The sequence below is a fragment of the Petaurus breviceps genome, unplaced genomic scaffold (genome assembly GCF_028583685.1).
Source record: "Petaurus breviceps papuanus isolate PSGF00001 unplaced genomic scaffold, PetGlider_PUasm1.0 189, whole genome shotgun sequence".
Classification (NCBI taxonomy): Eukaryota; Metazoa; Chordata; class Mammalia; order Diprotodontia; family Petauridae; genus Petaurus; species Petaurus breviceps.
Window position 1 is genome coordinate 13,683,992 of NW_027185809.1, and position 13,819 is coordinate 13,697,810.

The 13,819-nt window shown below is 38.7% G+C and overlaps 2 protein-coding genes across 4 annotated transcripts in view; one reads left to right on the forward strand and one right to left on the reverse strand.

The window, feature by feature from the left end:
* Window positions 1–13,819, reverse strand: part of IFT43 (intraflagellar transport 43) — a 345,957-nt gene that overhangs the window by 154,565 nt on the left and 177,573 nt on the right. The window lies entirely within an intron of this gene.
* Window positions 1–13,819, forward strand: part of TGFB3 (transforming growth factor beta 3) — a 47,341-nt gene that overhangs the window by 17,792 nt on the left and 15,730 nt on the right. For all 3 annotated transcript variants that reach the window (XM_069091929.1, XM_069091930.1, XM_069091928.1), the window contains 2 exons: window positions 2,531–2,660; window positions 11,919–12,026. In XM_069091929.1, coding sequence (XP_068948030.1) covers window positions 2,531–2,660; window positions 11,919–12,026 — 238 coding nt within the window. The remainder of the gene's footprint in view (window positions 1–2,530; window positions 2,661–11,918; window positions 12,027–13,819) is intronic.

Below are 13,819 nucleotides of genomic sequence, written 5' to 3' on the forward strand. Positions count from 1 at the left end.
CCCCAAACATGAATACTCCCTCTCAAACTACTGCCCATGTATCTACTTTAAATTTATTCTCTTTATATTTATTCTGCACACATTTAATATAGGTGTGAGTGTATGTTGTTGTTGAGTCATGTCCAACTTTTCATGACCCTTTTGGGGTTTTCTTTGCAAAGATGCTGCGGTGGTTTGCCATTTCCTTCTCCAGTTCATTTTACAGATGAGGGAACTGAGGTTCACACAGTTAAATGATTTGCCCAGGGTCACACAGACAGCTGGTCATTATCTGAGGTTGGATTTTAACTCAGGCCTTCCTGACTCCAGGCCCAGCATTCTATCGACTTCACTACCTCACTGCCTGTATATGTATGTACGTATGTACACACATGTATATAAGTGTGTATGTGTGTAAACACATATGTGTGTATGCATATACACACGCATACACATTTCCTGTCTCCCCATAGAATGTGAACTCCTTGAGGGCAGTGATTGTTCTTTTATTTGTACAAATATAAAGTACAGAACTTGGCACAAAGTAGGTGCTTAATAAATGTTGATTGATTGATGGGGGAGAAAAGGGATGGGAACAAGCATTTATTAGGTGCCTGCTCTCAGCAGGGGGCAGTGCTAAGTACAGTAGAACCTCGTTTATGAATTTAATTCATTCCAAGATTCTGTTCCTCATGTGATTTGTTCATATTGCAAAGCGAATTTTCCCATAGGAAATAATGTAAAGTTAGATGATTGGTACCACATCCCCAAAAATATTTATAAAAAAATAATTATTTATAATTTTAAGTAAGCTTTTTGTCCCCAATGCATCTGAAACACAATAGCAATGATTGGTACACAATATAAACCAAAAATAAAACAAATTAACCTGCACTTTACTTTTGAGAAGAGTCATGGCCGGCGTGAGGAAGATGAGAGGGAGGAGGAAGAGGAGGAGGGGGAAGGGTTATTGCTTGGAAGGAGAATCTCCTTCCATGAGAACATCTGGGATTTCTCTCTTATGCCACTTTAACTAAAAGTAAGACTAACACTACTGCCTTCACTTATTTCTCATTTTTTAGAATCATTTTCACATTTTGACTCACTGATTTTTTGTGTGTGTGTGTGTTTGCTTCTGACTGGGACTCCATCTAATGACACTTGTTTTTGACGTTTTTTCGGAATGTTACAGAAAGGTGATATGACATTATCATTAAAAATATTTGTGGCTCTCATTGTTACAGCCTTATTTGGGTGATGTTTTTCAACAAAATTTTGCACTTTTCCCCACATCTGATAAACCTCCCTGACCTCACTTGATGTGAGGGATTCCTCTGACCTCTCCACCTCCTCCCCAACCTCTCACTGTTGCTGCTAGTGCGGATCCACCAGTCCGGCCGTCATCAGCTCCTAGCTAGCTCTTGAATGTCTCCAGCATTAACCTCCAGTCCCAGTGTCTTGCCCAAAGACATGACTTCATTGACAACTGGTTCCTTTTCGGTCACACACATACCACATTCAGGCTTCTCCATGATTTCTTTTTTCATTTCCAACATAATGGTCTCCTTCTTCTTTGCACCTTCCTTTTCAATCTTCTTCATTGGGTCCATCGTTACAAATATTGTTGTAGATCACAGTCACTACTATGCAATTTTATGCAGAGTACTACTATATGTACACAAGCACGCGTGAACACACTTGTACTAAGAGCGAACGATGCTGCCTTCATGAAGGGTCAACACCGAATGAGGCCAATTAGGCAGTATACTGACCTGAGATTCCTTTGTTGGACATATGAAAGCAAAAAAAAACCATTGTCCTAGCTGAGCATCATCCCTTCAAGAGCTGTTCAGTCCAAACATGATGTTCATACTGCAAATTTTTGTTAGTCCTACGAGACAAATTTTGCGAAAAATTTTTCCTCAGCCAGTGAAGCCGGGTTACTTGTAAATCAAGGTTCTACTGTACTTTACAAATACCATCTCTTTGGGAAATCCAGAAATCCACACTCAGAAAAAGAACTATGGAGTCTGAATGCAGATAGAAGTATACTATTTGCTCTCTATTTTTTGTTTCTTCTTTCTTGTGGTTTTTCTCATTGTTTCTAATTCTTTGCAACATGACTAATGTGAAAATATGTTTAATGTGAATGTATATGTAGAGCCTATATCAGATTACCTGCTGTCTTAGAAAGAGGAAGGGAAAAGAGAGAAAATTTAGAACTCCAAATCTTATGGAAGTAAATGCTGAAAATTAAAAAATAAATAAATGAATGAATTTTTTTTAAAGGAAAAAAACCAAATAGTATCTCATCAGATTGTCTGTCCTATCTTTCAGCTGTCTTATTTCCTATTTCTCCTGTATTTAGCTTGTTTAAATCTATTTGTGTATTCCTTGTTTCCCTCATTAGATCTTGAACTCCTTAAGGGAAGGGTCTGTCTTTTGCCTCTTGCTGCATCCCTAAGACTTAGGCTGGTGCCTGGAAAATGGTAGGGCCTTAATAAATGTTGATTGATTGGTTGAGAGCTCACTCCTCTCTCTTGCCCCACAGATCCTGCGGCCTGATGAGCACATTGCCAAACAGCGCTATATCAGTGGCAAGAACCTGCCCACTCGAGGCACTGCTGAGTGGCTGTCCTTTGATGTCACTGACACAGTTCGGGAATGGCTTCTGCACAGAGGTGAGCCTTCCCCTTTCTCTGACTAGCAGGGATGGTTACTTCTGACCACTCCTAACCACATTTGCCTCTGCTCCATCCACAATGACTGATGCCCAGGATGTGGTTGGTATGGACATCACTAAATCTGAGGCTGTGTGACCCCTATTGTTGAAAGCATACAAAGGGCCTTGATTTCCTCAGCTGGGGGATATTCCAAGTAGTCACTCCCTTGAACACCTCCACCAATGCAGATTGCATCTTGTCTGTTATTTAGTCAATCACAGGACCACAGATTTAGAGCTGGGGGAAAAATAGTCTTAGAGGCCATTAAATCCAGCCTCCTTATTTTATAGATGAGGACATTAAGGCATACAGAGGATAAGTGATTTGCCTAGGGTCACTCAGTTAATAAGTTAATTGAAGCAGGATTTAGAGCAGGTAGGTGGTGTAGGGGCTAGAGTGCTGGTTCTGGAGTCAGGAAGACTCATCATCCTGTGAGAAACATCGTTAGTCTAGAAATAAACAGTATTAATTGGAAAACCATTACCTTTATTTTACATTCCTACTGAATGGGCACCTCCCAAATGGAGAGAGTATGGGGACTTAGACAAATGTGAGCCCTTTTATGCTGTTTCCATTAGAATTTCTCACCTTGGGGCAGCTAGGTGGCACAGTGAATAGAGCACTGGCCCTGGAGTCAGGAAGACCTGAGTTCAAATCTGGCCTCAGACACTTAACACTTACCAGTCATGTGACCTTGGGCAAGTCACTTAACCCCAATTGCCCTGCCTTCAACCCTCCAAAAAGCAAAAAAACCCTTAAAATTAAAATACAACAAATAGAATTTCCCACCTTCTTCCTCATTGGCTAAGTACAACCTCCTGAACTGTCCATGGCACGCTCCCCTCAAACAAGATGTTTGTCTTCCTGGACTGCGCTTTGAATGTGACTGCTTGATGTGTTCCTCCTCCCAAATATGGGCTAACATAGGTTGCATGTGTGGATAATGAGGCTCTAATTCTATGGGGGGGGGGTGTCGGTCAATATGTATATGGCTAGTTAAACATGCGTGTTAATAAAAAGTTAATAAAAAAAAAAAACATCCCTTAAACCTGACCAGTTTGGGGCAGTTTATAACACCAATGCAATATTCACAGCACCCACAGCAGATGAAAATGCCGGTGTAGTTGTGAATCATAAAATGCAACAGGCTCTCCACATGAAGGACAGAACCAAAGCATTTATTCAAATAACAGAAAGCTGAATCCCAAAACCAAAAAGCCAAATTCATCAGAGTAACCACAAAGTTGGTACATATAACCAATACAACAAACAGCAACATTCCCAAGCCTTCCCTCGGTCAGGCCTTCAGAATAGAACAGGCTCCCTTAAGCAAGAGTACCCCTCTCTCACTCAGCCTCCACACTGCTGGCTCCCAGCAGTCCGGGCTCTCCCCGAGCTTGTGCTTAGCTCTTTATCTGGTCATGAGCTCCTCCCTGTTCCACCCACCTCTGAAGTCCTTCCTCTTCCTGTCTTTGGCAAGTCCTTCCCACTGAGGGTTTCATAAGTTCTGTTTCTTAAGAAAGACTTGATAAGATCACTGGCAAGGCTCAACTGAAACAGAGCTCTAAGTGCTTGTTTGTTTGCCATTACAAGGGGCAGGGAAGATCTTCAAATCCCCATTACCGTTACCCAGCTCCAGCTCGGGGCCCCTTCAAGAGGAACTTACAGATTGCTTCCAGCTATGTGATTAGATAGGGTTGCTCTGCTTTTTCTCCCCTCATAATGATTTACACCTTCCTTCACGTCCTGTGTCATATCTGTCTTTGTCATACCCATGATTCCGACAGAATTGGTGGAAACCAAACTATTAGCATTTCTCACAATCCTGAGTTCAAATTCAGCTTCAGACATTTACTAGCTGTGTGACCCTGGGCAAGTCACTTACCCTTGTTTGCCTCAGTTTCCCCAACTACAAAATGAGCTGAAGAAGGAAATAGCAAACTACTTTAATTCTCTGCCAAGAAACCCCCAAATGCTGTCATGAAGAGTTGGCCATGACAGAAAAATTACCAAACAATAACTGAAGCAGTATTTGGACCTTCCCAATGTCTTCCTGATGCCAAGTCCAGGGACTTTCTATTACTTGGATACTGTTTCTATTTTTTTAAGGGGTACTAAATGATAAGTAAGGCCGAGGAGTGCTGGGCTAAGGTCCTTCCACAAGCTCTAAGTGTATGAAGGGCAATCCTGTCGATGTTCCCTCTTCTCCCAGGCACCCTATTATGTTCTCCTCCTGCTTCCTTAAGAAAATATGATGGGACTTCCCATCCAGGCAGAATTTCATAAAAACCTAACAAAAAGAAAACAGAAATGAGAGGCCTCTGAATATGACATTCCTCTTACACTGACTGCCTGATGTTAATTAGGTTCATCTGGATTTCTTTCTATCAGTTTATTTTCATGACGGTGGTGCTCTGAGAGCAGTGCCCAATATTTCTAACTACCTGGATCTACTTAAACACAATAGACAGGTTGCAATCTGTGTTAGTGGAAGTGGTCAAGGTAGCAATCCCTCAGGGAGCTCCTCAGTGTGAGGAAATCAAGGTCATTTGTGTATTTCCATAAATAGTTAGCACCTGGTCACACAGGGAGCCTAGGGTTTAGGGGAATCCATTCCATCTACTCCTCAGGCATAAGTCATTGTCTAACACATATTTATTAGCTTTTCCTAATAAACATGAGTCCATCGTTAACTAATCATAATAGTTCTGTTACCAGAGCTCTTTGTTTCCCCAAAGACAAATATTTCCATCAGTGTGGGAGGTAAACAAACATGTCTTACATTTATATGGTATTTTATATTTTTGTTGCATTTTCATATGTTAATTTGACTATCAAAAGCAGCCTTATGAGGTAGGTAGGGCAGGTGATAATGTCTCCATTTGTTTGGAGAGAAAAAATTGAGGGCCAGAGAGTTTGAGTGACTTTCCTAAAGTCTCACACTTAGTAGGATAGCTGGGACTTTTGCTGTTGTAGAGTCATTTTAGTATGGTTCTTCCTATTTCCATTTGGAATTTTCTTGGTTGAGATACTAGAGTGGTTTGCTTTTTCCTTCTCCAGCTCATTTCACAGATAGGGAACTGAGGGAAACAGGGTTAAGTGACTTGGCCAGGGTCATACAGCTAGTAAGTGTCTAAAAGTGGATTTGAACACAGGAAGATATCTTCCTGATTCTCAGTCCCATGCTCTCTCAACTGCTCCACCTAGTTTCCCAAGATGGGACTAGACTTTCTTAACTCCCAGTAGGATAAGGTCTTTCACTTTTCTATACTTCTCACACAGGACATTCCATGCGCCATCTCTGTGCCTTTGCATCAACCATCCCTCATGTGTGGAATACATTCATTCTTTACCTCTACCTCAGAGTCCCTTTCTTCCTTTAAGATATAGCTCAAGTACCATTTTATATTTTTAAATGAAATTTTATTTTTTTCAAGCAAAGAAAATCTGTCTCCTCTTCATGCCACTTCTTCTCACCCTGGCCTGAGAAAGAAAGAAAAATAAAGAGGCAGCTAGGTGGTGCGGTGGATTGTGCTAGGCCTGGTGTCAGGAAGTCTCTTCCTGAATTCAAATTTGCCCTCAGATACTTACTAGCTGTGTGGGCAAGTCACTTAATGGTGTTTGCCTCAGTTTCCTCATTTGAAAAAATGAGCTGGAGAAGGAATGGCAAACCACTGCAGTATCTTTGCCAAGAAAACCCTAAATAGGGTCACCAAGAGCTGGACACAACTGAAACAAATGAACAACAAAAAGTTAAGCAAAACAAGTTCTGGAATCGGCCATGTTAAAAAAAAAAAAAGCTTTAATTTGCACTTTGAGTCCATCACTTCCCTCTCTGGAGCTCGATGGTATATTTTATCATGAGTTTTTTGGAACTGTAATTGATCATTGTGTGGATCAGAACCCCCAAGTCTTTTAGAGTTGTCTTTATAGTATTTGTTGTACAAAATGTTCTGCTTCCATTTACTTTGCTCTGCATCAGTTCGTATAAGTCTTGCTAGATTTTTTTCTGAAACTGTCCCCTTCATTATTTCTTCCAGAACAATAGTATCATATCACATTCATATACCATAACTTTCTCAGTCATTCACTAATTGATGGACATTCCCTCAGTTACCATTTTCTTTTTGTCATCACACACACAAAAAGCTGCTATAAATATTTTTTGTACAAATAGATTCCTTTCTACTTTCTTTGATTTCTTTGGGGTTTAGGGCCAGTAGTGGTATCTCTAGATCAAAGGATAGGCAGGGTTTAATAACTTTTTGGTCATGGTTCCAAATTGTTTTCCAGGATGGCTGGATGAGCTCATAGTTCTTCTCATAGAGCATTAATTTAAGTGTTTTCCCGTAGCACAAGCACCATTTTCTACATGAAACCTTTTTGGATTCCCCCACTGCCAGTGCCTTCCCATGAAGACTACTTGCATTAAGTAAATGACTTATGTTGCTGTTATTTATTCACTTTACATTGGAACTGAATATATTTAAATATGTTCTTATCTCTCATTGTAATCTAAGCTTCTTAGGCCTGCCAGGTAGTATGCACTTAAATCTTGTGGATTATTTTAAAATCACACATATCTAGAAAGCTGAATTGTTAGCTTTCCCAGTATCATGATAAGTGAAATACTGCAAAGTCTCTTTGATGATGACCCTATATCTGGCTACACACCCAATTGATAAAAACTTCTACTAATCACATGATTAATACCGGAACTGGTACAGAATGTCCATGCATGTAACATGGTCTGTCCAAGACACTCTCATTCCAAGTGCTTGATACTCTCTTGGAAGTTGGTTCCTTAACCTCTCTACATGGAAAGACTTTCATCCCAGGTGATCTGTGCATATAGCATTTCCCAGGTGTTCTGCACACAGGTTAGACCCCAATTACACACGGATGGTAATTAGAACCACAGGGAGTAGATTGACACATCTCTTCCAGAACAATGGCAGTGTTGAGTTGATCATGATTCTAGAACTGAAGAGGGACTCAATGATTTATTTGTTTGTTTGCTTCCCTGATTTTTAATCCCTCTTTTACATTCCACCCTCTGAAGTAATTTATTTTGCTTATGATTATTCCCTCCACAGCTTTAGCCTTCTCTTAAATACCTCTCATTTTCTTTCTCTGTCCTCTATTTCCCTCTTGATTTTTATGTATTACTACACCAAACTGTGTGTGTCAACTTTGTTTTGTCTGAATAGAGTGAACTTTATGGGATTCCCATTGCCGCAATTCTTTTTTTCCATGTTTGCACAATCTTTTTATTGTGTACTCCAATTATGAGACATTTTCTTCCTTGTTCCTTACTTAGTACATTCCTTTCCCCCTTCCTTTTCTGTTCTCTCTTAAGATCATCCATACAGAACAAAACTACCTTCAAGACCTTGGTTCATTTTATTTAATTCCTTCTATGACCCTTAAAGATTATGAAGGGATTGCTTGTATCTTCTCCTGTTTATCTATCCACTCCCAACTACCTAAATTATTTATCCTTCTAAATTTTTTTTCGACCCCTATGTTTACATTTCAAAGAATCTATCAAACTCTTATCTTTTCATCAAGAATGTTTAAAAGTCCTCTATTCTATTAAAGGTTAAGATAATTATATTCGGTTTTATAGAGTGAATTATTCTTGGGTGTAAGCTTTTATTTTTTGGCTTTTGGAATATCATATTCCAAGATTTTCTCTCCTATACAGCAGCTTCTACCAAGTCTTGTATGACCCTAACTGTGGTTTCTTGGCCTTTGAATTCTTTCTTTCTGCCTATGTGTGCTATTTTTCTTCTTTAACCTGAAACCTCTGGATTCTCATTTTGGGATTTCTTTCAGGTGATTGTTTTTGTTGTTACTTTACCCTCTAGTTTTAGTAAATATGGGATGTTTTCACTTATGGTTTCTTGAAATACATTCAAGATGTTTGTTTGGTCAAGGTTTTGAGAGAATTTGATTATTATTACAGTACTTAACATGTTTTCTAGTACATTATTTTTGATAGTTACCTTATATTTTCTTCTATTTGTTCAGTCTTTTGATTTTAACCTTTTCCCCAAACTCAACAAGCATTTATTAAGTACCTATTGTGTGTCAGGAACTGTGCTAGATACTAGGAATGGATAATAAATAGGAACTGGATAGGAGTTGTCTTATAATTTCCATTTTTAAAATTTTACACTTAAGAAATACAAAATAAAAGTAGTATTTCCATATACAAAATAGAATGGGGAAAAAAGAATTGCACATGAAACCACAAATCTCTATTAAATATAGCTTGCTTTTCCTTTTAAGTATATAATACTTATATTTTTCTAATATTTTCCTAATTTTTGCATTACTTCATCAAACCATTGAGTTATATGATCTATTTTAATTATCAAGGAGTCTGCTATTGAGTAAGATTTTCTACTATCTGACCTAAGTTATTTATTCTTCTTCCAATTTTTTTTCCTACAGAACTCTTTTTTTTTTTTTTGCTTTTTGGAGGGCAATTGGGGTTGTGATTTGCTCGAGGTCACACTGCTAGTTTTTGTGTTAAGTGTCTGAGGCAGAACTCTTATTTTATTTAAAAAAAAATCTCTTGCATCATTTCTTCCAGAAATTCTTGGCGAATCTCCATGGCCAAACTATTCTTTGTTAATGAGACTTTGCTAGTACTTATTGTAGAGCTATTTTCTTCTGAGTTTTCTTTTTTGGAATCTCTTAATTCATGATATTTTTTCATAGTGTTCACTGTCTCCTTCTGTTATTCCTATCATTCTCTGTACCTTCCCATACTCTTAGATAGTCTAGTCAGGCTTTGTTTGAACCTCAATTCGATTTTCTTAGTTCCTGCCACTGACTTTTACCTTCTCTGACATGGTTGGGCATACCAGTAGGCATCTATGTCCTCTGTTAGAGGTCTGTGGTTGGCTCCCCTAGAAGGGACATTGCTGTAGTCTTCTATCCCCACTGGGGCTTCCCTGGTCAGAGATGAACTATAATCTTCTGTTCTTTCTAGAGTTCCTGGGCACTATGATAATAGCTATATATATATATAGTGCCTTTAAGTTAACAAAGTACTTTAGATACATTATCTGATTTGAATCTCACAATAACTTTGTTAGGTAGACACAAGTATTATCCATTTTGCAGGTGAGGAAACTGAGGGTCAGAGAGGTTAAGTAACTTGTCCAAGATCTATTCCTCACCAGTAAGGTGACTTACATTGACTTACATGCCATACATTATGACTAATAGATGCCTAATAGGACAAGTATATGAAGAGTGCAAATTACCCAGCTTATGATTGGCCATGGGATAGAACTGAATTAATCTCTTAGTTGGCTGTATCTTGGACAGTACTGCAGATGGACAATGGACTGGAACCAAAATTGAGTAAGGAGAGCAGGCTTTATCCCCTTTGGGAAATGGCATAATGCTATTAATGCTCCCTGATACCAAAGCAAAGGAAACAAAATCCCCTTTAATATAATATTCCCTTGCTATATGAACGCAAATCATAGAACACTATTATGTTCTGAAGAATCTAACTCATACATGAGCCAGAAAGCAATGTAGACATACATGGTGGGTATAAATAGGTGGTGACATATTGCGATAGATACCTGGCAGACTAGAATTAATACAAAAAGATATCATAAAGAATATGTAAAATTTAAAGAGGAAGTAAGCCTGTCATATATTATTGAGATGAAGGGATAATGCTCCGATGTCCATGAAATATTAAAATATCTACAGCAGGGGTTTTTAACCTAGGGTCCATGAACTTTAAAAAAATATGTAATTGTATTTGCATGTAATGGGTATATTATGCTTTTAAGAACTTTATTCTGAGGAAGCTTCACTAGACTTCCAGCCAAGTCCATGGAACAAAAATAGGTTAAGATTCCTTGCTCTACAGTAAGGCCTCTGGCAAGTTGCATGGATTGATTATTGTGGAGTTATGGAAGGACTTGGATAAGAATAGCACAAGAAAATATGGTATGACTAGGTTATGATCCATGCCAACAGAGGGAATATCCACATCGATGAGATTGGGAAGCCATTGAAAGAGCATACTCAATATCGTACCCTACCCCAACTAGGCAGTTACACATTCTCCCTTCATCTCGAATTCTTCTATGAGTTTTTCCTGAGTAGAAGATAGAATTTTCTTGTAATACCTCCCTCTTTATCTAAATAGTTCCAGCTGTTCCCCTTTAAGCTGCTGAAGAGTACATATATCCTTTTATAATGTTGTAGGTGATATGTAACTTGCATTAAAAACCTACTCTAATGCTTCACTGGCCCGAGGATGGCTCTGGGTTCTTGAAGGCTGTGGTGGAGAAGCACCTGCTTTGGTAGAGCTAAGCTTACAAGGCTTTTGAGTATGGATCCAGTTCCAATCAATCCTGTGATCACATTATTTGAATTTGCATGGCATATTTCTATTGGACTGGAACCAACACACATGTTTCACAAAATTCTAAATTTGAGTAGTGTGAATTAGAATACATACGACCACTTTTGGGGATTTATTATTTGTCCTAATCAGCACCTAACAGCTGCTACTATGTCTGATGATTCATGAAAGCATGTTTGTTTCCAATAGCCAGAAACGTATTTTTAAAATGAATGTCTGAAACAACTGGGGAGAAAGTCTTTGTAATAGAAACTTTCTTAGAGCAGGGAGTATTCTACCAAAGTCTATTATGCATGAAAGTGCCCCCTAAATACTCATTAATTTGATCTTTTCATAATAAGAAATTAAGTTGCCCTCTAATAGATTGCTTCATTGATGACACTCTTAGTAGCCACTGATGTGTCCTAGAAAAAAGGAAAGGAGGATTCATTCTGAATTTTTTGGTGATTCCTAGGAGGACATTTTTTTTAATCACTAGAATTATTGATAATGTATAACCTTGAGAGCAGGAACTGGGTCTCATTTATTCTTGGATCTATCTACCACCCCCTGAACACTATCCAGCACAATACATTGTATATAGTAGGTGTCTATTTAATGCTTATTGGATGATGAATGAATTCTTGAAATTTCTTTTCCCTCCAAGGCCAGATTGCCTACAATAATTAGCTTTGGGGACTTCTTCCACTTCCCATTATATCTTACAGAGTCCCACTCTTATTTTCTACTCTTGAAAGGAGTCTGGGTTGCCTGCACACTTCTCCAGGAAGCAAAATCTGTTTCTCATAGACCATGTCTTTCCTCCACAGAGTCCAACCTGGGGCTAGAAATCAGCATTCATTGTCCATGTCATACCTTCCAACCTAATGGAGACATCTTGGAGAACATTCATGAGGTGATGGAGATCAAATTCAAAGGTAACAGTTCATGTCCATACAGATGGGCCAGGGGAAATCAATGGAATTAGATGGGAAAGAATCTGGGCAGGATTCTAAGAAGAGGAATTAAGGCCCAGACACAGAACTATTTGAGTCCTGTATGCTACTTCCCAAATATATGGAACTTGAACATTAATCTAAAATAACAACTCTTTTTTATCTTGGTTTTAAAGGTTTTCAAAGCACTTTAAGTATGGCCTCACTTGATTCTCACATCAACCTTGTGAGTTAGATTAGTATCTAACTATTATTATCTGGGTTTTTTAGTTTGGGATTTTTTTGGTTGTTTTTGTTTTAACCAATGATAAAACTAAAGCTCTAAGGGGTTGAGTGACTTGCCCAGGGTCATTCAGCTAGTAAATGTCTGAGGCAGGTTTCAATTTCAGGTTTTTCTGACTCCAAGTCTTTCATTATATCTCAACCAAATGTCTACCTTTTGCCAATCTCAAGTTCATCTCTCCTAAATGACGAACATTCTACAATATGAACCACCTATTATGCTCAACAAGTAATTACTTTTCATCAGAAAGAAGCATTTTTAGTAAGCAGGAATATATTTTGCCAATGTGATACCCACAGCGGCTGCTGTGAATATAGAGGCATATTCCCAGGTTTGAATCACAAGATGTAGCAGATGCTCTTCCTTGAAGATGAAACCAAGACCTTTATTTAAGTCAGTAAGCCAACTCCATCATAGTAACAAAGAAGTCTATACACATTGCCAATGCAGGGAGTGCCGACACCCTAAGCCTTCTTTCTAAGACAAAGTCCACACATGTCACCAATGTAGGAAACACAAACATTCCCAAGTCTTCCCTCCATTAGGCCTCTCCATAAAATAAGTTCTCCCAGACTAAATCCTCCCTTTCACTCTCTCCCCAAGCTCTGTCTCAGTCCCACCACCGGCTTCACCCTTCCTATTCAACCCCCTTGGCAAGCTCCTTCTACCAGGGGCTCCATGTGATTACATTTGGCCTATTAAGGGGCAGGCAAGGTCTTCAAATTCCCTTACCATTACAGCATATGAATTCATTCATACATTCATTCATTCAACAAATACATATATATATGTGTGTGTATATATATATATCTCAAATTCCCATATGGTTCATGCCTGATAGTTTCACGTATGTATTGGGACAGTCAGATGGCACAGTGGACAGAGTGTCAGGCCTGGACTCAGGGAGACTAATCTTCTTGAGTTCAAATCTGACCTTAGATACTTACTAGCTATGTGACCCTGGGCAAGTCATTTAACCCTATCTGCCTCAGTTTCCTCATCTGTAAAATGAGCTGAAGAAGGAAATGACAAACCACTCCAGTACCTTTGTCATGAAAACACAAAATGAGGTCACAAAGAGTCAGACATGACTGAAAATGAGTAAGCAAAACCTATGTGTACAATATTGCTGGGCTCTGTATTTTTTTATGTTGTACTTGTGTTTAAATGTGAAATATATAAAAGTCATTTCTGTATCTAAATATGTTTCTAGGAAACTTTGCTCAGATGTGCTTCTTGGTTTTCAGCTCAAATTGCTATTTTTTTTTCATTCCTTTTCCCAGCTTTGGTGATTGAAGCATGCTTGAGGTCAGGCAAGTTGTCCAGAGCTGTATTGACACAGTAGTTTGGCTAGGAGGTAATACAGGAATCTCTTGGTTTCCTGCCCTGGGCAGTATTCTTAACCCTATAGGTTCTATTTCAGAGATTTTTCTGCTAGAATGCCAAGTATCTGACAACTTAATCATATAATCTTAGACTCACAGAACTCATG